Source organism: Sinohyriopsis cumingii, chromosome 16 (assembly GCF_028554795.1).
Source record: "Sinohyriopsis cumingii isolate HCF-2022 chromosome 16, ASM2855479v2, whole genome shotgun sequence".
NCBI classification, from domain to species: Eukaryota; Metazoa; Mollusca; class Bivalvia; order Unionida; family Unionidae; genus Sinohyriopsis; species Sinohyriopsis cumingii.
This window is the reverse complement of record NC_142976.1, coordinates 53,457,541-53,483,429: the sequence shown is the minus strand read 5'-3', so window position 1 is coordinate 53,483,429 and position 25,889 is coordinate 53,457,541. Positions and strand designations below refer to the sequence as shown.

General features: G+C 36.7%; 1 protein-coding gene across 1 annotated transcript in view; it reads right to left on the bottom strand.

Moving 5' to 3' along the window:
* The window catches only part of LOC149780428 (protein zer-1 homolog), a 48,739-nt gene extending 36,043 nt beyond the window's left edge, over positions 1 to 12,696 (bottom strand). Inside the window, exons 1-2 of the mRNA XM_089937354.1 lie at positions 12,598 to 12,696; positions 4,114 to 4,973 (exon numbers count right to left, since the gene is read on the bottom strand). Coding sequence (XP_089793480.1) covers positions 4,114 to 4,940 — 827 coding nt within the window. The 5' untranslated portion in view covers positions 4,941 to 4,973; positions 12,598 to 12,696. The remainder of the gene's footprint in view (positions 1 to 4,113; positions 4,974 to 12,597) is intronic.
* Between the last annotated feature and the right edge of the window lie 13,193 nt (positions 12,697 to 25,889).

Here is a 25,889-nt window from a genome sequence, read left to right as displayed (position 1 = left end):
AAAAAAATTCCAGTGGCTCATGCTGTCAAAAAGGTTCGAATAAACTGCACTAAATAATCAATAAATATGTGCATGGAGATCCTGGTCTCTCAAAAAACAGGTTATACTGATAAATTTCCAGGGTTTTTTCAGGATTAAATTACTTTTTTCAAGGTTCACATATGACCATTACTGAATGGAATTAATGAACATTTTAGATTATAAAACAGACATTTTTCTAAATCTAAAGATGTTACTCTTTCAAGGCTCTCCAAAAAACATCTAAGTCAGAAAAGATGATCATGTACAAAACCACAAAATGTATCACATAAAACAAGTTTAATTACATTCCTATAAACTGGCATGTAAAGTCATTTAAATGTACAGAATAAAAAGTCAAACTTTATATGGCTGCATTTTGTTGCTAAGTAGGAACAACATAATGAACATAAATTATGTTCTGTTTCCTTTCAAACCTTTAACTCTAAAGACTTCCATAGCACTATATATATATATATATATATATATATATATATATATATGCATCGCATAGAAGTAACATTTCCTATTACAGTATATAATTAAAACAATAAATGCAACTAATTAGAATCGTGTCTTGTAACGAAAAGAGTTTAACCCTGAATTTATCTGTGCCAGTAAAATCCCAAATTAGATTTTTCAAACACTCTACTCTCCTTAAGATGATCTGGTTAAACCTCCATCATTGAAATTTTTCAAAAGGACCAATTTAAATTTTGACAAAAGACCTTCAAAATTATATACTGTTATAGAAACACAGACTGAATTTCTGTAAAATCAACTTGCCTTCTTGTAATTTGTTAAACCAGTCCCCAAAATGATACAGGGGCTCATATCATTTTTTTTAAATATATAATACAAGAGACAACAATATCTCATTTCAGCACTGAGATTCAACCATTTAGACAACAAATTTGGCTAAAACGAATAGCAATCCGTTTTCTAATCAAGTTTCCTCCGAATATTCCCACCCCATTTATCATATTGTGACATTTATGTTGGGGTGTGGGGCATTACAACTGCATATCGAAAATTTGGAATTTGCTGCCACCATGCAGTAGCAACATTTGGTAGTAGCTTACCAGTGGGCCTAGAAAATGTAATTGGCTCATACCTGCATGAAATTGATAAAAAGTAATTTATTTTCTCATAAATGGCAAATATTATAATCGTTATGTCGTTAATCCATGGACAGACAGAAATAACTATGGCATAGATGAAACCTGACCCAGTACTTGCCATTTGGATTACTAGTCACATGACTTTACAAATTTCAAATGATGACATCAGAATTCCAATAGTCATGTGATATCAACAACAAACTTCTTTATAATGTTGTTGCACAGAAATTAAATTATATTAAATGAAAGTCAGATATTTTTTGTAAAAACCAGCAATCTGGCCAGTCTGATTGATCAAGCAGAGAGCACATGTCAACGTGGTAGTCACGTGATACAACAAAACTCCAGAAGTTGTTCTCGGAATACATAAATATGGAGAATTTTGTGTTCTTTCATTTTTGTATTTTTACTACAACCATTATAGGACTTTCATTTATTATTTTTTAATTTTTTCTCTACAACATTTGAAAATGTGGGTTGTTAGATTTGTGTACTCATGCGACTAGCAATGGAAATCGCATGTACCAGGTCACATTTCATCAACAACGTAGTTTTATCTTGTCTTTTAGCAGATTAAAGATATAACGATTTTAATACTCACAATTTCTGAGAAAATAAGTAATCTTCATATCAATTTCATGTATGCATCACTCGATCTAAAAGCGTTTCAAGTTTGCGACGCCATCGGTGAACGGCTATGCTTTGCCACCACCATGTTGGCCTCTTGTGATGCTAGACTAGTTTTCATACCTTCTATGTAAGAAAAGATACAGATATCAAGCTGACTTTGAAAATAAGTTTTCTAGATGAACCTAATCCACTGGGCATTTGGACTGACTCAGCATATACATGTATGTTTATTGCAAGCAACTAAATGATTCATACTGCACCCACCGAATATTCTGGTTAGAACTCTATAAATGTAACTCACAATCAGTTTAGTTATGACTCAATTACGTGATTGTTTCGGTCATCAAGTGGTGGTGGAAAATTGACAGGTTTTTCCTGACTTTCATCAAAATTTGAGAAATTCAGGAACTTTTCACGGTTGGGAATTTTTAAAAAATATCTCCCATCTTTTTCCCAATTTCTCGGTAGCATGGGAACCCTGCGTACAAATGAAGATTAAGTTGATAATGATTCCAACTGATGAAGGTAATACAAATACGGGAATTAAAACTATTAATTTGGTGATAAGAATACCAAAGTTTATCTTACTGTCTGCAATATTTGTCACTGCATCAATAACATAAGCACTAAATTTCTACTGAAAACAACTTACAGAAACACAATTAGTACCAAAAACAATATTTACAAGTTTACAATTGAGACAATGACAGGAATTATTAAAGTAAATACAAGCAGTCAATTGTGAAAACCAAAGTCAAATTGGAGCAAAATCAGGAATAGTAAATTTTAAAGTACAACCCTTTTCTGCTGTACCAAATAATCAAGCAAGCAAATATATTTATGCAACAAAATTTGGCAACTGCTTAGGAAATATTAGTGCCAACCAAGTTTGCAGTTACCTTAATGTGATTTTGATATGACAGTTGAAGATCCTTACAGCATAGATCAGTGAAGCACTAAAATATACATGTAAATTTAATTAGGTAGGACACATTCAAACACACATTAGACTATACATGTGAGTTTGATTAGTTATGAGACTATCAGTCAAGCACTAGAACATACATGTAAGTTTCATTAGTTATGAGACACTATCAATGAAGAATAGAATATATAAGTTGGATTAGCTATGAGACACTATCGGTGAAGAATAGAATATATAAGTTGGATTAGCTATGAGAAACTATCGGTGAATAATAGAATATATAAGTTGGATTAGCTATGAGAAACTATCGGTGAATAATAGAATATATAAGTTTTATTAGCTACGAGACACTACTAGTGAAGAATAGAATATATAAGTTTGATTAGCTATGAGACACTATCGGTGAAGAATAGAATATATAAGTTGGATTAGCTATGAGAAACTATCGGTGAATAATAGAATATATAAGTTTTATTAGCTACGAGACACTACCAGTGAAGAATAGAATATATAAGTTTGATTAGCTATGAGGCACTATCAGTCAAGAATAGAATATATAAGTTTGATTAACTAGAATAGAATATATAAGTTGGATTAGCTATAAGAAACTATCGGTGACGAATAGAATATATAAGTTTGATTAACTATGAGACACTATCAGTGAAGAATAGAATATATAAGTTTTATTAGCTATGAGACACTACCAGTGAAGAATAGAATATATAAGTTTGATTAGCTATGAGACACTCTCAGTGAAGAATAGAATATATAAGTTGGATTAGCTATGAGAAACTATCGGTGACGAATAGAATATGTTTGATTAACTATGAGACACTATCAGTGAAGAATAGAATATATAAGTTTGATTAGCTATGAGACACTACCAGTGAAGAATAGAATATATAAGTTTGATTAGCTATGAGACACCATCAGTGAAGAATAGAATATATAAGTTTGATTAGCTATGAGAAACTATCAGTGAAGAATAGAATATACATAAAGTTTGATTAGCTATAAGACACTATCGGTGAAGAATAGAATATACATAAAGTTTGATTAGCTATGAGACACCATCGGTGAAGAATAGATATAAGTTTGATTAGCTGTGAGACACTATCAGTGAAGAATAAAATATACCTAAAGTTTGATTAGCTATGAGAAACTAACAGTGAAGAATAGAATATATATGTTTGATTAGCTATGAGACACTATCGGAGAAGAATAGAATATAAAGTTTGATTAGCTATGAGAAACTATCAGTGAAGAATAAAATATACATAAAGTTTGATTAGCTATGAGACACTATCAGTGAAGCACTTGAATATATATGTAAGTTTGAAACACTACAACAGACATGTACTGTAATCTTCTAAGAGAGACTGTCAATGTTGGAAAAATGTGACTTGACAGTATACTAACCTAAGACCTGTTATTTTTGCAATGCTTTTCAGTGCACTAACACTTCCATCGAGAACATCTGATAGAGACAAAGATGTGAGACATCGTAAACTACTCAAAATGTCCAAGTAGTCATTTCTCAACTGACAACCACTGAGATCTAAATGAGTCAATTTTGTCATGGGTTGAAACAATGCCTTGAAAAAATTTCGTAATTTTTCATCTTCTTGTACGCCATTAGGGTCATTGTGATAATTGTCACAATCTTCATCTGGACTAAATTCAATGAAATTTACATCTTTTATCGTGAGTGACAATAAATTAGGACAACTCAAAACTTTTTCATTATTTCTTAGAATGTCACCCCTGTCAAGGTCATACATTGTGTCAAGCTCTTCATACAAAGTCAGATTTTCGTAGCCCTCAAGTTTGCCACCCATACGTAAAAGTTTCAAGTTAGGACCAGCCTGGTTTATTGCAGAGATATAATTACTCCTAATTTCCTCACAGTAACTGATGTCAATTTCTGATATGGGGTGTTGGCACAGGTGTTTCAACTGTTTTAAATCCACAGATGTGTGACGCAGATTCAAACAAGTAAGTACACAGCAACTTCTATCACAGAACAGCCGGAAAATATCCTGCTCCATAATTTTCAAATAAGGAATCTTCGAAACCATGCATTCTAGAAGCTTATCTGAGAGTCCTCTTGGGAAGGTGATGCTAGGGCGGAAGTACACCCCTTGCATCAATGGGTACTCTTCCACCAGTAGCCAATGGTTGTTAACACAAAACTCAATGCAGATCTCCTCAAGTGATGGAGGGGATTCTTTTGGCCAGGACCCCATATTTGTACAGCTTCAGGTCTCCAGTCAAGCCATCTGAAACATATAAGATCACACATAATATTTTGACATGAACAGCATACACCTTCTAAGACAAATGTTCTTATTTTCTTATTGTGTTTGTACATTTAAAAGTAGAACATAAAATTATGGGTTTTTTTCCCCAGGTCAGTATTACAAGAGGATCATGGGACAAATGCTGCCCACACAAAAGTTTCTTTCACTCCATGTAAAATATGGAATTTGCTGCAAAGAAATTACACAGTTTACCTGACTCAATTAAGAAATAAACAACGCTTATAAACTTTGTGAGCCCCGATATTCAACCTCTTATGTAAATAAAGACATTTATTCTTCCAAAGTTGTGTACCTTTTGTTTTCTGACTCGACAGGAAATATACATGACTGGTAACTTTTTCATCTCACACGGTTTTGTAACTTTTGTTCTGTGACTCAACAGGAAATATACATGAGACTGTAACTGTTTCATCTCACTCTTTTGTGGCTTAATAGGAAATTAGAAAATGTTAAAAAAAACATGCTGAGAATATTTAAGGTAGGAAACATTATTAGGTCTTTAAGTTTGTTCTTGCAGTCGAAATAAGTGAGTTTTGAGAGCCCTCTTGAATGTGATCACTGTGTCTTTGTGTCTAAGTTCAGTGGGCAATTCATTCCACGGTGCTGGGCCCTGGTATGCAAAAGAACGCTGTCCATATGACTTTGTTTTCATAGTAGGAATAATGAGTATACGATTGTCAGAAGAGGAGCATAAGTATCTTGCTGGTTTGTACACATGGGTGAGGTCAGATAGGTATGTTGGACTAGAGTCCGACAATGAAACGTAGCACAGAGAACAAATTTTGTGTCTGATTCTGGATTGAATGGATAGCCAGTGTAGGGTACAGAGCAGCAGGGAGGTGTTCTCTAAGTATGATCTGAGCAGCTGTGTTTTGAACATTTTGAAGTTCTGGAGCAAATATTGAGACGAACCAGACAGGATTGAGTTACATTAATCTAGTTTTGAAAGTACTAATGAACACACAAGTGTTTTAGTGGCATCAACTGAAAGATATTAGCGAATTGAGCTGATGCGTCTCAGCTCAAAATATGCAGCCTTGCATATGTTCATGACATGTTGGTGCAATATCAAAGTACTGTCCAGAGTAACACATAGGTTTCGTACTGATTGTGTGAATTTAATGTTGGCATTGCTGATATTTATTTTTTGAGGTAAAGGATGTGATTGAGAAAGTCTTTGTGTTGTGATCAGAATGGCCTCAGTTTTATCATCATTCATCTGCAGCTTGTTCCATGTCATCCATGATTTCACATCAGAAATGCACCTCTCTACACCCTGGATGGTAGCATCAACTTCAGTTGGGTGGCTAGATTTGTATATTTGGGTGTCATCAGCATACAACTGGTGAGACGCTGGATGATGATCTATGACACTTGAGAGCGACTGAGTGTACAGAATGAAGAGAACAGGTCCAAGAACTGTGGAACACCATAACATAGATCAAATGGGCTGGAGTGTATTCCATTTACAGATACAATTTGTGTCCTGTTGACCAAGTAGGACTTGAACCACAGTAAGGCTGTATCATGAATGCCAAATAAAGGCTGGAGACAGTGAAGTAATATAGCATGGTCTATTGTGTCAAATGCTGCAGACAAATCAAGGAGGGTGAGGACTGTATGATGAATCATTCTTAGCGTTAACGATGAAATCGAAATAATCAACAGTAGCGAATGCAGATAACTGATCTTACAAAGGCAAGTAAACCATATCATCATGATTAGTACAAGATTCTTTATTATAAAAAAAACTTCTGATCTCTGACTGTATCTGGCTTCAACTTTGCCTTCAGGTCAGTGTGCACATTAATCATGATCTGTAACAATAAGTACTCGGAAGTCTTGTAATAGTTTTCTTTTTTAAATGCTACAACAAAATATCTCCAAGTTTTTTCAATAAAGGTTGAAAACTGAAATTAAACTGAAAAGGCACTGGTCCTTATTTTATATCAGTAAAAATGGTAGCTTGAAGTTTCCTGATTAGTTTCTATGAAAGTATCATGAATGTGTCACAGTTGCAGAAAACACTCTGTATCAACTCATTTAAATATACTGATTAAAACATGTAGTTATCTCCATTTCTTTTGGGTAATAAGCAATGTACTGGAGGTCTTTATAAGTCATTAATCACTTGCTTAGTTTAATTTTCAAACAGCTGCATAGTTACAGCTTTATCAAAACAGTTGTAGTTTGTTTAATGCTATTTTTCAACATATGACAGGCTATATATGGTGGTAGTATATCTGGGAGGAAGAACTGGAGAAAAAAAAACAAGAACCACCAACCTATGGGAAACTATTGTCAAGTTTCCTCACATATACACACTGGCCGAGCCTGAGACTTGAACCCACACGGACGGAGGTTAGATGTCAGTGTGTCAGGCGAGCACCTTAGACTACGCAGGGTCCCCTATTTAAAAAGTGACAAAGTCTGCATGAGCTTATTATTATTATAAATTACACGTAACCAATGAAATAAGGAGAACAGAATAGTACTCTTCCTCATCCACTGTCACATGCTTCATTTTGCACACAAAGTTTGTAGCTGGCAACGGGACCTACAGATGTAGCTCCATCAGCTGACTTAGTATAATTAATTTGCCAATGTCTTTTGAGAACTTCAAAACTGAAATGTTGCATTTTGTCAGCTGGGACATGGTTTCTTGGTCAATTTAGATACTTTTGTGGACAGACTCGCTTAGATTATGGAAGGGTCTTTTTTTATAAGCTCTAGTATGAAATTTCAAGGTGGAAACAACCTGAGTATGAAATAGAGAAAGTTTCTAATGAGTATATATTTTTTAAATGTTAATACAGAATATTATCAAAGTACACCTCTCCCTCGATAACTCACACACAACAGGGTCCATAAACATAGACCAACACTATAATCAAGGCACGAGTTACCAAGGGACCTCCAAAAAATTTCCAAATTCACTTTGACATAGAGAAATCTGGGGGTGGGTGGGGGGAGCTGTGTTAGGTAACTGGGCTGTGTATTGACTGAATCCTCATTTTATAACCATGTCAATAGGAATTTTTAATAACATGCTTTTTCTAATGAAGTTGTTCCTTATTCTGTTTAAATAACATTTATTTTCAAAATGTCCAACATATAAAAGATCGTTCCAACTGGTTTAAACAAACATCACATGTACGCAAAAAAATCTGTATATTATATCAGTGCTTTTTGTTTTCTTGAGTCTGGTTCCCACAGTGGTGTTTAATAGTATTCTGCCAATTTGGGAGTCAACAGAGCAAGAAACTAGACTAACTGTTGATACATCACCAAACAAGATTCGTTTTATTTAAAAACACGAGACATTTATTTCATGAGACAATCATCTACGTCTAAACTTAATTTTTGTATTGTTCAATTAGTACAGTATTGATCTCATTGGAAGTAATAATTAAACTCCTTACCATCCATAAGGATATCTCTAAGTGCTTAAGGATATCTCTAAGTGCCAGTCAAGAATTCTCTGAAACTGGCATGCCCACAATGGTCCATATCTGTGAAATCAAGCTCTTTATTCTACGAAGTATTCATTTTGCTTCGCTGCCTTGTTATCTTTGATCACCATTATGAAAGAGTTGGTTAATTTAAGGTAGTTTACTTTACATACACATTAACATTTATAAGTGTTCAATTTATCAAATGAAGTGAGCTCAACCAACATGCGACCAGGGCCGCTAGATTTTAAGTTTCTTTTATTCCACCTCCTTTATTTGACTCAAAAGACATAATTAACGTGGTAATACAAAGGAGGCCAGCTTTTAATTTAATTAAGTGCAACAATACTGAAAAATACTTCCGGAAATCAGTTATCCAAACACGGTTGGCACTTAATTAGGTTCTGAGAGAAACACTCACGGACATAACTGTTATGGTAGATTGACGCATTTAATGTTTAATTACAAGAGGACACATTGCATTTATATTGATTACACTTAAAAGGAACTAAAAGATAGAACTAGAACACAAATTTCAATTGAGTAAGTGACATTTTCATTGATGAAAATTTCCTTAAATGTTGTTAATTGCGGTGTACTAGGAATGTTGTTTGGAAAGAAAATCTAAAAATTGTATGACCTATTTTTAAATTTGATATTTCAAAGTGCTGATTAAAATTTCCAGGTCTTATCTACCGTTTTCAATGACAAAATGTGCAACACATCAAAGTTTCCATTTTGATCGCAATTTTCTTCAAGTTCAACAAATAGGGATCAATTTTTGGAGTATTCTCTGGTTTAAAAAATGAGAGCCACACCTGACCCTGCATTATAATCGGGTTTGCAAGTTATCAGGGCGTGAGTTATTGAGGGTGTGGAGATGTAACAATCCCAGTAATGCTACAACAAACTTGTGAGATTTTTTGATTGTAAACAAATCTACTTGCCGTGATGGAATCGGTGCAGTTTTTAAAAACTAATGCTGAAAAAATATCCATCTATACACTTACAGTAAGCATCACATCTATCATTATCAACTATGCTTTCAAAACTTAACCAATAAAAATATGCACAAGTCAAAAGTGTCTCTTCCTAAACTATGCAAAAAACAATAAAATAAAATTACTAGCTGATTGTGTTCTGCACATACTGTCAAAAATAATCAAATTCCGTATCTATCATCTATTCATTCCATTGTTATCAACACATAATTTGTTGTAAAAAAAATAGGCATGTTTTAAAAAACTGCAATCCAGTCAGATGACTTTAACAAACATTAATAATTCCTGGTATCAGGAAATAGAGAATCTTATAACTATCAGATTTTAGAAAGCATTTATACTGGCCAATCATTTTATACTTCTGGTCAATCACTAATTATTCTACTACACAAATTAGGACTTTATGCATAGATTTAATAGCATCATTTTTATAGCCTATATTTAAATGGCAGATATCAAACCATTTGTTTTAAATGATCCATCCCCTGCTATTGTTGGAGTTGCTCAATAATCATTTCTCATATCACTTTTCTCTGATGAACTCCCTTTAATATCTGACCATACCGATTCGTTTATGTATGCAGATAACTCAAGCTGTCAAATACAAATGTTTATTAAATTGAAAGCAAAACTAAATTCTAATGTGTCCAACTTTTCACTTTGGTATACCAAGGATGCCATATGCTCAAATTCTCAACAACAAAAAACAATTTTTTCCTAACTGAAACTTCAATTTACCTTTTATAGATAATACAAGTAGATCACCCTGCCAATTAAATCATGCGAAATGATGACCTGGTTACCTCTGACAATTACTCAGTATTTGGCAGAGAAATATTTGTCAGGTTCGGTGACAGGTTTATAAAAAGGCAATTCCGATTAAAAAAGTAAAATTACCAAGCTGCAAACATTATACAGCATCAAATTAATTAGTAATATCTTATATGTTTTATTTGGTAAATCATTCAAATCAATTTAAATCAGCCTGATATTATATTCATTCATAAGGAAATTTACTTTAAAAAATGTTATTTTATTTAATATCAGTCAAATCTTTACTTTAAGGCTAAATAAAAAATATGTTTTTCTGGTCGGCCAACCATCCTTGGTTTTTGTTGATGACCCTTCCCACCAGGGTAAAAAAAAATATTTTAAAATAAATTCCCAAAAATTGATTTATGCATCTAACTGAACCGGGTTTGCCCAGTCCCAGAAGCACTTAGTACATAATATATACTAATCAGTGTAACATATATAATGTTATTTTTAACAAAATCCTACCTACCTACCTACCCTGATTTTCAAACCAGTACAACAGGAAACAAAAATATTTAGGGTTGGCCTAACTGACTTACATTTCGGCAGCCTGTGAAGTAAATGGATTAAAACTAAATAGCACAAGCATAAATAGTTACTGTTTAGAAGTATACTGTTGAACATAACAATGAATAAGTTCTCCCCTGTTCATGAGATGGAATTTTGACCAGTGCTGTATGTTTATGCAAACATGTACATACATGCTGAATATATTGTAATATAAATATCCAAAACCACTGTATTTGTATTTCTTTATTGTTGGTTTCCATTTTCATCCCCTAATGATTCTTCAACTGTCAAAATTACAAATTCACCAATGACCCCATTTCATCAAAATCAACTGAAAAACGTACCAAACATTCCAAAATTTGCAAATATTTATGAGAACCAATTTATTATCATGACAATTAGCTTGTACACAGAAAATGGCAGACATAAGCAATGCCTAGAGTTATGTCCATTTTATACTTGCTCATAGAGTACTTGATTGGTGTGATGGCAAAAGAATCTTAATTATGTGTTGATGATATGCTTAAATGTGTCACTTACGAAAAATTTAGGAGTCACAACTGATGACACTCTATCATGAAATAAACCAATAAATTCTGTATACAACATAATATCCTCCAAATTATTTCATTTGAAAAGAATTACAGATTTTCAAATTTCTACCTTTTTACAATTATTATATTTAAACTCCTTCTGATTACTGATGTAATTCTTGGGGACATCATTCATCTTTTAAAATGTACTCAGTGCCTGCAAATAATGTGGCAAGAAATCTTCTAAATGAAATGAACACCCTGTTAGATATGTTGGAAAAACTCGTATCTTTACCTTTCAAAGACAGTAAAATACAACTAATCAGTCCTCACGTACAAAACAATCTTTTACTACAGTATCAGAAGCTTGTGCCAATGAAACTCAACTAATTATCCCAAAAAACAAGACTAAAATCTTTAAAGGGAATATTACATGCAGTATTTAAATACCAAATATCATAAAAAAATAACACCAAACTGTGTACAACTATTGCTGATTTTAAACACAATTGCAAACATTCTTTTAAGCTGAAAACTGAACATATGCCTCAGATCTGTAATAAAACATATGGTTCATATTACACTGTATATTATATCTACCCTGCATGAAACAAGTATTTGGCTCTTTCGAAAATATATTATTTATTATCATCTGGAGTATAAATTACTTTTTGTACCAAGTGTATTGCAGCTCTAATATGGTAAATATCGGATATGAAATGGCTCGAGTGCAAAATGTTCAGCAATGTACACTATATATTCATCCTCGAGCTGCCAACTCGCTCAGTGGTTAGCATAGCGGACTCTCAACCAAATGGGTGTGGTTTTGAATTCCACTTAAGGACCGGCCTGGGTCAATTACCATCGTATGCCCGTGGGCAAGACACTTGACTCCAACTGCCTCGATACCAATTCACATACTTGTGTTGCTGTGCCGTACAGTACCAAACCAAACCAAATATTCTTCCTCGAAAAATTGTGACGCTCGAACAAATTTCCAATTTTATATTGCAACGCAGTTTGAAGCTTCAGTAAAAGTCAATTTTCTGAACCAAACTGGGAATTTAAATTCATGATGGTACGTGCGAACTGTACAAGTCACTAGGATCTGGCTTATTTTCTGATCTTTGGGTGAAAATTATGTTGTGCGCTTGAGGTTTGGGGGCTGGGTATACGGTCACTAATACTAATAACCCATATCTCTAACAACAAAAAAGGTTGAAGATTTTCCATCCCAAAAATTTATATTTTCAATACTTATTATACTCACCAAATTAAAAAATTAACAATTTACCATCTGTTTCATCTTATTGATTTATCTGAAACGGAAATTTCCAGATTTCTTGTCACTTTCTTACACACTGTAGTCTCAAAGTATACGCGATTGGTACACAATTTTGTTTACGAGACAAACCAATATTTTCACAGGATTGTCTCTGTCACGGAAACGACTATTAACTAAGTCGGTGCATGGCATACGCCTCGCAGCGAGTTATCTCTTTGGAAGGAAAACACCACGAATGTACATTTCGAAAGCGTGGGATATGTGAAGAGTATGTCGTTGTCGTTTTCATCGTCTTATTAACGTTTTTGTATTTTTGTGTGGGGAGGATCAAGATAATTTACATGATAACGATACATATTTGTATAGTTCTTGTTTGTTCAGTTAAATTAAATCTCTTATTCAGCTTGAACTCACGATATTAAGCACACACTGAACAGGCAAGTCAAAATAACCAATAGTTGCTATGTAAATTTAAGTGGAAGTTATGTTTAAGCATCAAAGTAACAGCAATACAAACTAATACAGTATCATAAATGTTCAGGCAGATTAAAATAATGATGAAGAGAAATTGTAAAAATATATAAATTTGCTTTATCAGGCAAAATGAAAACAGTGATTTTTCTCATAGTCCTTCACATAAAATCAAAATATTGATAAATATTTAATGATTATTTGTTTTTAATTATTTAAAAAAAATGAAATAATTTGCAAGGCATGTCCATGAATGTTATTAAATGTAATTTCTTCAACAAAAGTCCATCTATTTATTATTTTAAAAATTAACATAAATTTGTGATGATATGCCAAATATTCATTTTAGGCAACAGAAATGTAATTTGTGTGCTGCAACTTTTCTCAGTCGACTATATGCCAAACTCAGCAATGGTTTAACGTTACAAGAGAAACCAAACAGAGCTGCTCCCCAATGAATGTACATTTCACTGTACTTACATTAATATTTTATAAAATAGTTTATTGAAAACAAATCATTATTGTTTAGTAAAAAGATAATAGATAAATTTAAGATACTCCCAGAAGCAATGGGGGTAATTACACCAGAAAGAGGTAATTACACCAAATAGGTACTTAAACCAGAAAAAGGTAATGACACCAGAGAGATTTCATTTTACCAGAATGAGGTAATTTTACCAGAGAGATAGGTAATTACACCAGAGGTAATTGCACCAGAGAGAGGGGATTACACCAGAAAGAGGTAATTACACAAAAGGGAGATCATTGGTTTGAATAATGTGTTTCAGTCTAAGAGGGAGCCATGGTAGCTCTTTTGATAGAGAATTGGACTCGTAATCCAAGGGTCACAGGTTTGACACCTAATAAAGCCAGTCAATTTGTTCTTCTGTGCATTATTGGGGAAGGCATTTAACTCCTTGGCATGATAGAGTCAGTAATGAGTCATTAAAACCCATAAACCAGAAACGTCTTGCCTAAGACCTCAATGTTTACAAAATGTAATGTGCATTCTTAAAATAGCTCATTTTTTATCGGGGGTGGGGGGCTGGGCTTGTTAGAGACTCTGACACTCATAAATACTGTTCTGTGTGGGGAAAGGCAGGAGAATTATTCAAAAGGATTGTTTTGATGCTTGCGACTTAAATGTTTCAGCCATATAAACATAATTAAATCATCCAATAATAATACCTATATTCTCTTTATGGGGGCGCTCACCAGTTATTATGTACTTTTGAGAGAATGACGTATGTAAGGTGAAGTTGTTTGCATTTAAAACATACACAGTGGAGAGAATGTTGGCATACCTCTATGCTACATTAATGTAATGTGGATGATATTTCTTTTGATATTGTACTTTTGGAAATTGTACATGATTTAAACACACTGCTAACTAAAATTACTGCTCCCTTGTGCTAAAATATCAGCCTGAATTAGGCTAAAGTACACTATCCATAGCAGCTATTAAAATAGAGAAAATTAATTTTGCCAGACTAGACAATACCATCTTCTGAAAGTGCAATGAATGAATTACCAAATATATAAAACGTAAAAAAAGTTATTGGCTCTTTTTTATACAATTTACCTCTGAAGTTCAGGAAGTGAAAATGACCAAGTAGAACTAGAATTTTTTTGAAGGGTGCACATCTGGAGTAAGGCCAAGCTGTATACTCTATAACCCATATTACACCCATCAATCACACACTAAAATAAAGGGAATTAAAGGTTCTTCAAACTATACCTAAGATATACAAAGTCTTTTTTAAACAGCCAGTATAACCAGTGAGGAAAGCTGGGGAAATTCTTTTTCTTTAAAATCCTAACCCTATGCAAAATACAAAACTGTAGAGCGCCACCTTAGTTAATGTAGAGTGTATGAACAGCATATATTTGGGCTGTGCAAATGTCTTCTGTAACCAGAAACCCCAGAAGCAGCTGAATTTTAAAGCAGGTCTATTAAACTTAATTGGGTGATAAATTACTATAAATTACTATTAACATGCAAGAATTTTCAAACAAATTCCTTAGCAACTGGACTTTCTGTACTGAGTCATGGTACTATCTTACTAAAATTTAACGGCTTCACATTTATCTTCCATACAGTAGATAATATTGGTGTCCATATACAAAGACATATAATGTCAAGATAAAACATGTGATGTCAAGATAAGACTTGTAATGTCAAGATAAGATGTGTGATGTCAAGATAAGATGTGTGATGTCAAGATAATATATGTTATTTCAAGATAAGGCTTGTAATATCAAGATAAGACTTGTGATATCATTGGATAAGACTTTGATGTCAAGATTTTTTATGTCAAGCTAAAGCGTGTGATGTCAAGCTTGACTTGTGATATGAAGACTTGTGATGTCAAGATAAGACTTGTGATGTCAAGATATATGAGCAATCAAATTCCAAAAGAGGTACAGTGAATAGCAGTCCATTTAATTTCAAACAAGCAAAGCCTATTTCTATATACAAAATTTGCATATATCAGTCTGGGGGGAAAACATGGCAAAAGCTACACAAGATTGTGATTTGTTTTCATGAAGGATATTTTTTGATCTCATTCTCTGAGAAAATGCTGACATCATTCAGGTTATGGTATAACTGAATTGTTTGTATAATATTGTACTTGAGTGATATAAATTTTAGTTTTCTTTACCATATAGGTGTGACTCTGCATGCATTGTTTTCTATATTAAATCAGTTTACAGCAATCAACATTTACAGTACAATCTGGCAGTTTTGTATTTTCAAGATACCTTGGTTGGTTATCCATTGTACAGTGACAAAAGCCAAAATAGATTTTAGTTGGTTATCCATTGTATAGTGACAAATCTCAAAACATGTCTTGGTTGGCTATCCATTGTATAGTGACAAATATCAAAACATGTCTTGGTTGGCTATCCATTGTATAGTGACAAATGTCAAAACATGTCTTGGTTGGCTATCCACTGTATAGTGACAAAGACTAGACCATGCCTTGGTTGGTTATCCACTGTATAGTAACAAAGACCATACCATGCCTTGGTTGGTTATCTGCTGTATAGTGACAAAGACCATAACATGCCTTGGCTGGCTATCCACTGTATAGTGACAAAGACCATAATTGGCTACCCACTGTATAGTGACAAAGACCATAACATGCCTTGGTTGGCTATCCACTGTATAGTGACAAAGACCATAGCATGCCTTGGTTGGCTATCCACTGTATAGTGACAAAGACCACAACATGCCTTGGTTGGCTATCCACTGTATAGTGACAAAGACCATAACATGCCTTGGTTGGTTATCTGCTGTATAGTGACAAAGACCATAACATGCCTTGGTTGGCTATCCACTGTATAGTGACAAAGACCATAACTGGCTACACACTGTATAGTGACAAAGACCATAACATGCCTTGGTTGGCTATCCACTGTATAGTGACAAAGACCATAGCATGCCTTGGTTGGCTATCCACTGTATAGTGACAAAGACCATAACATGCCTTGGTTGGCTATCTACTGTATAGTGACAAAGACCATAACATGCCTTGGTTGGCTATACACTGTATAGTGACAAATGTCAAAACATGCCTTGGTTGTCTATCCACTGTATAGTGACAAATGTCAAAACATGCCTTGGTTGGCTATCCATTGTATAGTGACAAATGTCAAAACATGCCTTGCTTGGCTATCCATTGTATAGTGACAAAGACCATAGCATGCCTTGGTTGGCTATCCATTGTATAGTGACAAATGTCAAAACATGCCTTGGTTGGCTATCCATTGTATAGTGACAAAGACCATAGCATGCCTTGGTTGGCTATCCACTGTATAGTGACAAAGACCATAGCATGCCTTGGTTGGCTATCCACTGTATAGTGACAAAGACCATAACATGCCTTGGTTGGCTATCCATTGTAAAGTGACAAAGACCAAAACGGCCTGATGACACAGACCAAGGTCACTAAGGTTATCCAGAAGTATACTTAGTCTTTTCCATTTTTCTGACTTGATCAAAAGGTCAGGTTGCTCCATATCTTATCATCCTTGAAGGTTGTGTGCTAACACATTACATAACATAACAATAACGTGTTAATCTCAATCACTCTTAGGCTCACTAGAAAGGATATCACAAATTCTATGTGAAGCATTCAAAATTGAATATTGACTTCAAGAGTAAAATACCTGTTTTGAATATTACAGTTTTAAATAATCACCAATCAAGACAGTAGGAGGGATTATGTTGTTATTGTTGTTAGGGGGTGTAATGCCATTTTTTATCACGAGATAGGCTATAAATGGTGGACAATATAATTGGTGGAAGAAGAATCTTGGAAAACCCTAGAAAGAACCATCAGCCCATGGAAAGCAACTGGAAAGTTTTCTTGGATACCCATATTGGCCAAGCCCAAGACTTGAACCCATGCCAACAGCGGTAAGACGGCAGTGATCAGTAATGGTGACCTAGGGATTATTTAACATGAGTACTATAAGACCTACAATGTGTGCATGCTCCCCGTTTAATAGTCCTATACGCTATTAGTTGACCGAACAGTATTACCTTGACCTTGATTTTTAACCTTTCTATTAAATTGACTTTTTCTTTCTTAAAATGCATAGCATGTTAGAATTGTATTGAGAGAAAAAAGATAATAAAGAAAACAAACTTTTTGGTGAAACTCCTCAAATGGAAGAAATGTCACGATGATCATGGCCTACGCTCCAGCCATGGCCAATCCAGATGAAACAAAGGACAAATTTTATGAAGAACTCCACTCTATCATAACATCTGCTTCCAAATCTGACAAGTTCATTATCATTGGTGACCTCAATACAAGAGTCGCTTCTGACAAGATCTCATGGGAAGGGGTCATTGGAAAGTATGACATTGGCCACTGCAACAGAAATGGTCTTCTATTGCTTTAGACCTGCACAAAGCATGAACTGCTCATCACCAACATGGTCTTCCACCTCCCTACCCACAACAGGATCCCTGCGATCTAAGCACTGGCATCTTGTTGACTATGTGATAGTCAGGAAGAGGGACAGGCAGGATGTATGGGTGTCCATGTGTCACCAGGTGTAAAATGTTGAAATGACCAACACCTTGTAGTATGCAAGCTAAACATCTGTATCCAACCTAAAGATGCCTGCAAGGTAAGAAGATTCCAAAACAGCTGAACATTGCCAAACTGAAGTACCGATTCAATCCACCCCTCTGGACACCCAGAATGTGGAGGCAGCCTGGGCGACCTTTAGAGAGCTGGTCTACAACACCACCACAGAGATCTTAGGGCATTCCCCCAGAAAGCACAATGACTGGTTTGATGAGAATTGCAAAAACATCAGGCAGCTCCCTGCCCAACCCCAGTTGACACCCGTTTGTCCTCAGTTGATGACACCATGAAAACCCGTGTCTCCAAGAACTTCTCCTACAGTGGTGACACCCTCCTCCTCTTTAGCTGCAGTGGCAGCTGCTCATAAAATACCTGCTCCCAAAATCAAAGTCCAAGAGAGATCAGGCATGTTACAGCATTTACTGGATTTGTCCAAGCAAGAACTGGCTCGATTTAGTCCGTTGCAAACCCCTTCACCACGTGTGATGCCTGTCATTAAGTTGATACGACGTAAAGACAATCAGTGGCGACACGTTCCAGTTTTAAAAAAATGTCTCCTGAAGACCCAAAGATGTCCCCCTCCCCCCCCCCTCGAAAACTACCCTCTTCTAAATCCAAAGGAAAGAAAAGGAAAGGACTGCCTCCTCTTTTAGTCAAACACAGGGACAGGTTGTCTGTCCTGTCCAAAGTTTCTCCACCCATGCAGGAAAAAACTCATTCAAACAGCCTCCAAAGATGTCATCGATACCGTGTGCAAATGTTGTCTGAACGTCTTGAAAGGCTCGATACCTTTGTCGAAACACCAGAAACCATGCTTAGGCAAACATCGTCATGTTCTTCACCAAATTGTTTGAAAGAAAATTCCCATTTGTCAAAAGAAGAAGATGTTGGTCCAATGTGGAGGAATTTTACCACTATTGTTAGGACCTTTGCTGACATGAGTCTTGGGAACCATGCCGGGAGGACTGGTGGGAGCAAGATAAAAAGGACCTCTGGAGTCCCAAGATCTCAGACGTGACCTATGACATCGAATGGAAGGACGAAAACTAGCTTTAGTGCCTTACAAACAATGGATGGAATACCATCGTTGGCAAGAACAACGAACCCCGCATTTGCCTCCAAATCCCCTCTTGAGCGACATGTCCCAGTTACAACAAGAATTGCAGTCATTGATGGATCGCCACGATTTGTCCGAAACCAAAAATCGCAAAAGTAAGGTCAACTGTTGCAAATGACTACAACTCTTTCACCAGAAAGCTTTAGATGATACAGCTTTACACAATCTGAAAGGTTTTAAGACCTTGATGAAAAGTCCACCACCACCACTACTACCACCAGTGACCAATACAGAAAAACGAGAAGAAGAAAAAGAGTTTCAAATTCTGCCAGAAAAGGTACACAAGTTAACAACACCACCTACATCCAGGATTGGAAGGATTAAAAAGATGATGACCACCCCTTCTTCGTCAGAAGAGAAAAAGAAGGTGAAGATAGAAGTGAAACAATAACCGATTACCCCTATTCAGACATCCTCCTTCTCAACACCTATCGCTGGCCAGACACGCAAAACAATACAAACCAAGAAAATACCACACGAGAAAAAGAGTAGCATCAGTGAAGAGTGGGTGACTTATTAACAACTACAAAAAATGAAGAATGTGTTAGAGAGCATTTACTACGATCTGTCCCTTCCTGCAGGTTACGGAGGAGTTCACAAATTGTATTGTGCTGCCAAAACTCAACTGAAAAGTCTCTGTTTACCTCAAGTGCAACGATGGTTACAAGAACAAGCTACCTACTCTTTACACAAACCCATTCGACACAAGTTTTCCAGAAGTCGCACCCTAGTGGAAGGCATCGATCATCAATGGCAAGCCGATTTAGCCGATGTCTCATTTTGGCCACCTACAATCGTGACTACAAATATTTGTTTTGTGTCATCGACGTCTTTTCCAAATTTGCCTGGGTCGTGCCATTGACTTCCAAATCGAGCAGCTAGTTAGTGCGAGCCCTGCAACGGGTGTTGAAACAAAACGGTCGTCATCCCCTTCGATGGCAAACGGACAAAGGCACCGGATTTCTGAACCAAGCTTTCCAAAAAGAATTAAAGAAACGTGACATTCATTTTTACCACTGAGAATCCTGAAACCAAGGCCAGTATCATGGAACGTTTTCAACGCACTTTGAAAGAACGCATGTGGAAATATTTTACACATGACCACACTCTCAAGTACATCGACATCTTACCGCACCTCGTCCAAGTATACAACCAATCTTACCATCGAAGCATTGGACGTGCCTCGTAAGATGTGACTCCCGACAACGAAGTGCTGTTTTCTGTTCGCCTGTTTGGTACGTTCCCAACGGAGGCTGTCTACAAGAAAGGTGAAGTGTTGGCTGTAGGAGATTGGGAATGCATTGGTTTTTGAAAAGCCGTGCTTTCTGACCTCTCTCTATCCCTCACATCAAACTATTTGAGCATTCCAACTCGAAACCATGTAGGGATGTTCGCGTCCGTGCTTTAGCCATAAAAGCGGGATAGTCTCCAGTCTGACCATCCATTGTCAACTCATCCTCCTACGAAGATGTACTCAAGATTAGCCAAGCTGAACGAAGCCTACGTGAATTCGCACCGGGTCATGAGAAGTCTGATATCGAGACCTGAAGAGATGGACAATGTCAGAATGTTGACAGCCACTGAAGACCTGATAGAAGACCTATTCAGAGAGGAAATCAATAAGGAGAAAGAAGAATGGACAGAGAAGTAGACTTCAAAATCAGCAAAGAGAGCAGCTGCAACAAGAGTAGCAGGAACCAGACAGAGGTTTTGTTGACAGCCGTGTCGACACCAAAGAGCTCTCCTTCTCTTTCTGAAGAAGCAGACCCTATCCTGTGGGAAAGCCTGTCACCAGACTAACCCACAATCTTAGATCATAAATGATTGCCATGGCTCCTCGTCAGTCAGTCAGTCAGTCATTTAATTTTAGTGATGTGCGTTCTTATGAACATGTATCACTGTTTCATTCACATAATGTGATTTTTAATTACTCCTGAGGGAAGGAATGGTGCCACATCCCTCCCCCCGGCTATAATGTACTCAAAAAGTACTTTTTAACTATAGGTGTTAGGTTGTAAGACTATTTGGTCCTTAACAACCTAAGTGTAAGGCTTTTTACATGGGTGGGAATTGAAACACGCACTCATGTTAGTTAAACTGGATTGAAATGCCCCAGGTGTCAACCGAAGCAGTATGTGATGCCTGCTACGATTGGTCGGCAGTGATGATGTCACATTACGACACCTGGGCTTGTGGCAGTTGGAAATCGTTCCACATTCTGCCAGTTGTACGATGTCTGAGCGAAGTAAAGGAGCAAGCCAGCCACGGACGTCAAGTACTCTCCGAAACGCCAGCCCGTACTTATTTCAAATCAAGTCCAGTTGTACTAATGAACATAAATGTACCAATATTGTGTTAGCCACCTCTGTAAGTAATCAAATCCATTTAGTTTGTACATTTTGAAAAATTAATTACGAACAAGTTGGGGTTTAGTGTACAACGTGTACATACAATTTTTTTAATAAAATACCAATCAGTCAAGTCTAAATGACTTATAACAGCTTGCATCACGCAAGACTAAAAAAAAGGTATACAAATTTAAACGGTGGTATAAAAACAGGTCAAATTAGGTTAATTATAAAATAGATATTATCAGATGAGTTCTCAAGCCAAAATGAGAACCAAGATTTAATCGACCAGGCAACTTGAAAGCTTTTCTCGGGAGTTAAGCCTCTGTGTGTGTGCTTACACTAAAGGCTAGTGCATATTCTTCTTTCAAGGAAATGTCACAGCTAAACCGCATAGGAACTCACTGGTACTTGGTCAGGCTTTTCCTCAATTAGTCAACCCTCCAATGTTTATTAGCCATACCCCCTTTTCTTCTATTTTGTTGGTTAGTCATGGCCATGTGGAGCGCGCTTTCTCCGCTACATTCATCTTTCCCTAACACTGGTGGTCGGTGCTCCAGTTATTCTCTGTTCATTTCTTGCAGTCTTCTTCCTTGCTGTCCTCAAGGTGCCCTTCACAGCCGCCACGTAGTCAACAGGAGAGAGTGCTCCACAATGTCGCCTTGGTCGACGTCCTCTGGCTGAATGTGACGTTTTTGGTGATAATATGGATAATGTAAGTTTAGGTATCAAGGATGTTTCCTTCACGTCCGTGCTCAAGTTTTTATAGGAAAACGCTCGTCAGTCTGGCTACCCCTGTTGATTTGTGAAGAACGAAAAATGAGTAGCAGAATTGCTTAGTTAATGGAACTGCAGATGCGCCTGGAATACGCCAGGCGCCACCTGAATGAGCTGTCAGCGGATGACATTGTATAAGAAGGTAGGATGAAAGAGGAGGAGGAGCAGAGAAGGAAGAAATAAGAGGAGGAAAAGAAAAGACCTATCCTGTCTTATCCTACGATGAGACCTAAGTGTGAGGTGAAACCTGAGGCGAGGACGCATCCACAGGTAGCATGACAGCCACAACCACAACAACAAAGCCAACAAGAACCACAACCAGTACAAAGACTAGTGGTTCACCAGAGAGAAAACTGGGAGAAGGAGCTAGAGAGAGAACGGGAACAAAGACAATGACAGCATCCTAGACTGCGGGATAGAAGAAGAAGAAGACAAAGGAAGTTTTCATTATCCCAGAAACTGAAGATTGGGGTGCTGAGGCTACTTATCAAGCCTCTGCACTCCCAACCACAGGGTAAATTGGGAAGGTGATTGGAGCAGACGATGCATATGCGGTGCCAGACCTGGGAGATGCCAGCATTAGCCAGGTGCCGCTGAAGTTCAAAAAACATCCTTTTTCAGGGCTAACCAAAGCTCTAGAAAAGAAACACTATTCAATTTGCCAATGTGTGAAGTGTCGAGTAGTGTGAATATAAACATTAACTGGTATGACTCTGTGTGTGTGTGTGTGTGTGTTTATGTGTGATTGTGCTTGTAAGCGCTCACGTATATTTGTGTGGATGGTAGATTATTGGGGTTTGTAAGCGCTTACATACGTTTGTGTGGATAGTAGAGTGTGTGGTTTTTTCACCTTCCCTTCTATGTGGATAGTACAATTTGGGGTTTGATTTTGGCTTCTTTGCGTGTGTGGATAGTAGATTATGGTTAGTTTGTAGCTTCTTCGCGTGTGTGGATAGTATATTTGGGGTTTGAATTGGTTTCTACGCGTGTGCGGATAGTAGACTGTTGTTATGTTTTTGCTTCTTCTCGTGTGTGGATACTAGATTTTTGGTTTGATTTGGCTTCTCCGCGTGCATGAATAGTATAATTTGGGGTTATGTTTTTAGCTTCTTCGCGCATGTGGATAGTATATTTTGGGTTTGTTATGCTTCTTGGCATGCGTGGATATTATATAATGTGGTTAGTTTTTTGTTTCGTTACCTTTGTGTTGATAGTAGATAAAAAGAGAAAAATAGGGGTATGTTTTCCTTCACGTCCGTGCTTTACATATAAAAACTCAAAGGGTTCGTCATTGCACCATTCTACGGATGGCTATTATGCAGTGGAAAGGCTTGAACATGAATGGAGGCATGCAGTTACAAAAGACTTTGTTACAAGACAAGCAAATAACCTCAAATTTGCCATGGATCTTGTGAAAAAGATGATAGAGGATGAGGTGAAGAGAATAAGAGGCTTCATTAACCCAGAGTATGTGAAAGTGTGTAACTTGAAAGAAGCCCTAAATATTGTAATGAGAGTGAGGTGCTTCTTAGAAGATATGCTGGAATGGACAGAGTGGTCTTTTGTAAAATGGGGAATGGACCAGCTGAGTAAAGCAGAAGAAATTATGAGAAAAGTGCTGACAGAAGTTAAGAAGATTAAAGAAAGATGGGGAAAAGAAAAGAAAGAAAGAATACAAAGAAAGAAAAAGAGAATACAAAGAAAAAGAGGACTTTGAAAGACTGAACAATAACTGGATCAAAGTTCAGAGTGATAGGCCATCCTGACTGGATTCCAGAGTTGGAAAAGAAGAAAAAAGGAATATTTGGAAAATTCAGGAGATGATGAAGAAATGCAGAAAGTAGACGAAGAAGAAGAAGAAGCCATAGGCCTCGAAAAGAATTGACTTTCTTGCCCAATTGTTTTCTTCTTCATGCTGTAGAAGTGTTTTATAATCCACGATATATTCCCATGTTAAATTCCCCTTGACCCTAGATATTCCCATGATATATTCCCATGTTAATTTTCCCTTGACGCTAGACAGTCCCACGATATATTCCCATGTTAAATTCCCCTTGACGCTAGACAGTCCCACGATATATTCCCATTTTAATTTACTTTGACGCCAGGGCATCCCTATCGTTGTCTATATGTTCCATTCCCCATTCACTCCATGTTAAATTTCCCCATGCTAAATTCCATTTGACACCAGAGTACAACCCGCTAGTTTAACAGTAAAGTCCCCTTGATGCAAGGGTGGCCCACTATACTACTGCTATACTCTAGACCTAACGCGTTTCTAAGAGTCCAGGTAATATATGAGGTCCGGGGGTACAAAGGTTCATGTCCAAACATTGGCACATTACTTTGAACTACGAAAAGCCTATAATGTTCGTGTGTGTATGCATCCAAGGCATGTATAGGAAACATTGTTAGGTCTTTAAATTTGTTCTTGCAGTCGAAATAAGTGAGCTTTGAGAGCCCTCTTGACTGTGATCACTGTGTCTTTGTGTCTAAGTTCAGTGGGCAATTCATTCCACGTTGCTAGGCCTTGGTATGCAAAAGAACACTCTCCATATGACTTTGTTTTCATATTGGGAATAATGAATATACGATTGTCAGAAGAGAAGAGTTAAGTATCTTGCTGGTGTGTACACATGGGTAAGATCGGAATTTAATGTTGGTGTTGCTGATATTTATTGTCTGAGGTAAAGGATGTGGATGAGAAAGTCTTTGTGTTGTGATCAGAATGGCCTCAGTTTTATCATCATTCATCTGCAGCTTGTTCCATGTCATCCATGATTTCACATCAGAAATACACCTCTCTACACCTTGGATGGTAGCATCAACTTCAGTTGGGTGGCTAGATTTGTTGTTGTTGTTGTTGTGGGGTTTAACGCCATTTTTCAGCACACGATAGGCTATACATGGCGGCCAGTATTAATGGTGGAGGAAGAACCCGGGAAAACCTCGGAAAGAACCACCGACTCATGAGAAGCTACTGGCAAGCTTTCTCACATACCCACACTGGCTGAATCTGAGACTCGAACCTGCGCAGACAGAGGTGAGATGGCAGTGATCAGTAACGGAGAGCGCTTTAGACCACTCGGGGCCCCCGGCTAGATTTGTATATTTGCGTGTGATCAGCGTACAATTGATGAAACAATGGATAATGAGCTATGACACTTGAGAGCGACTGAGTGTACAGAATGAAGAGAACAGGTCCAAGAACAGACCTCTGTGGAACACCACAACATAGATCTACTGGGCTGGAGTGTATTCCATTTACAGATACAATTTGTGTCCTGTTGACCAAGTAAGACTTGAACCACAGTAAGGCTGTATCATGAATGCCAAATACATGCTGGAGATGGTGAAGTAATATATCATGGTCTATTGCATCAAATGCTGCAGACAAATCAAGGAGGGTGAGGACTGTAATCTTTCCGCTATCCAACGCAGAGAGAATGTCATTAACTA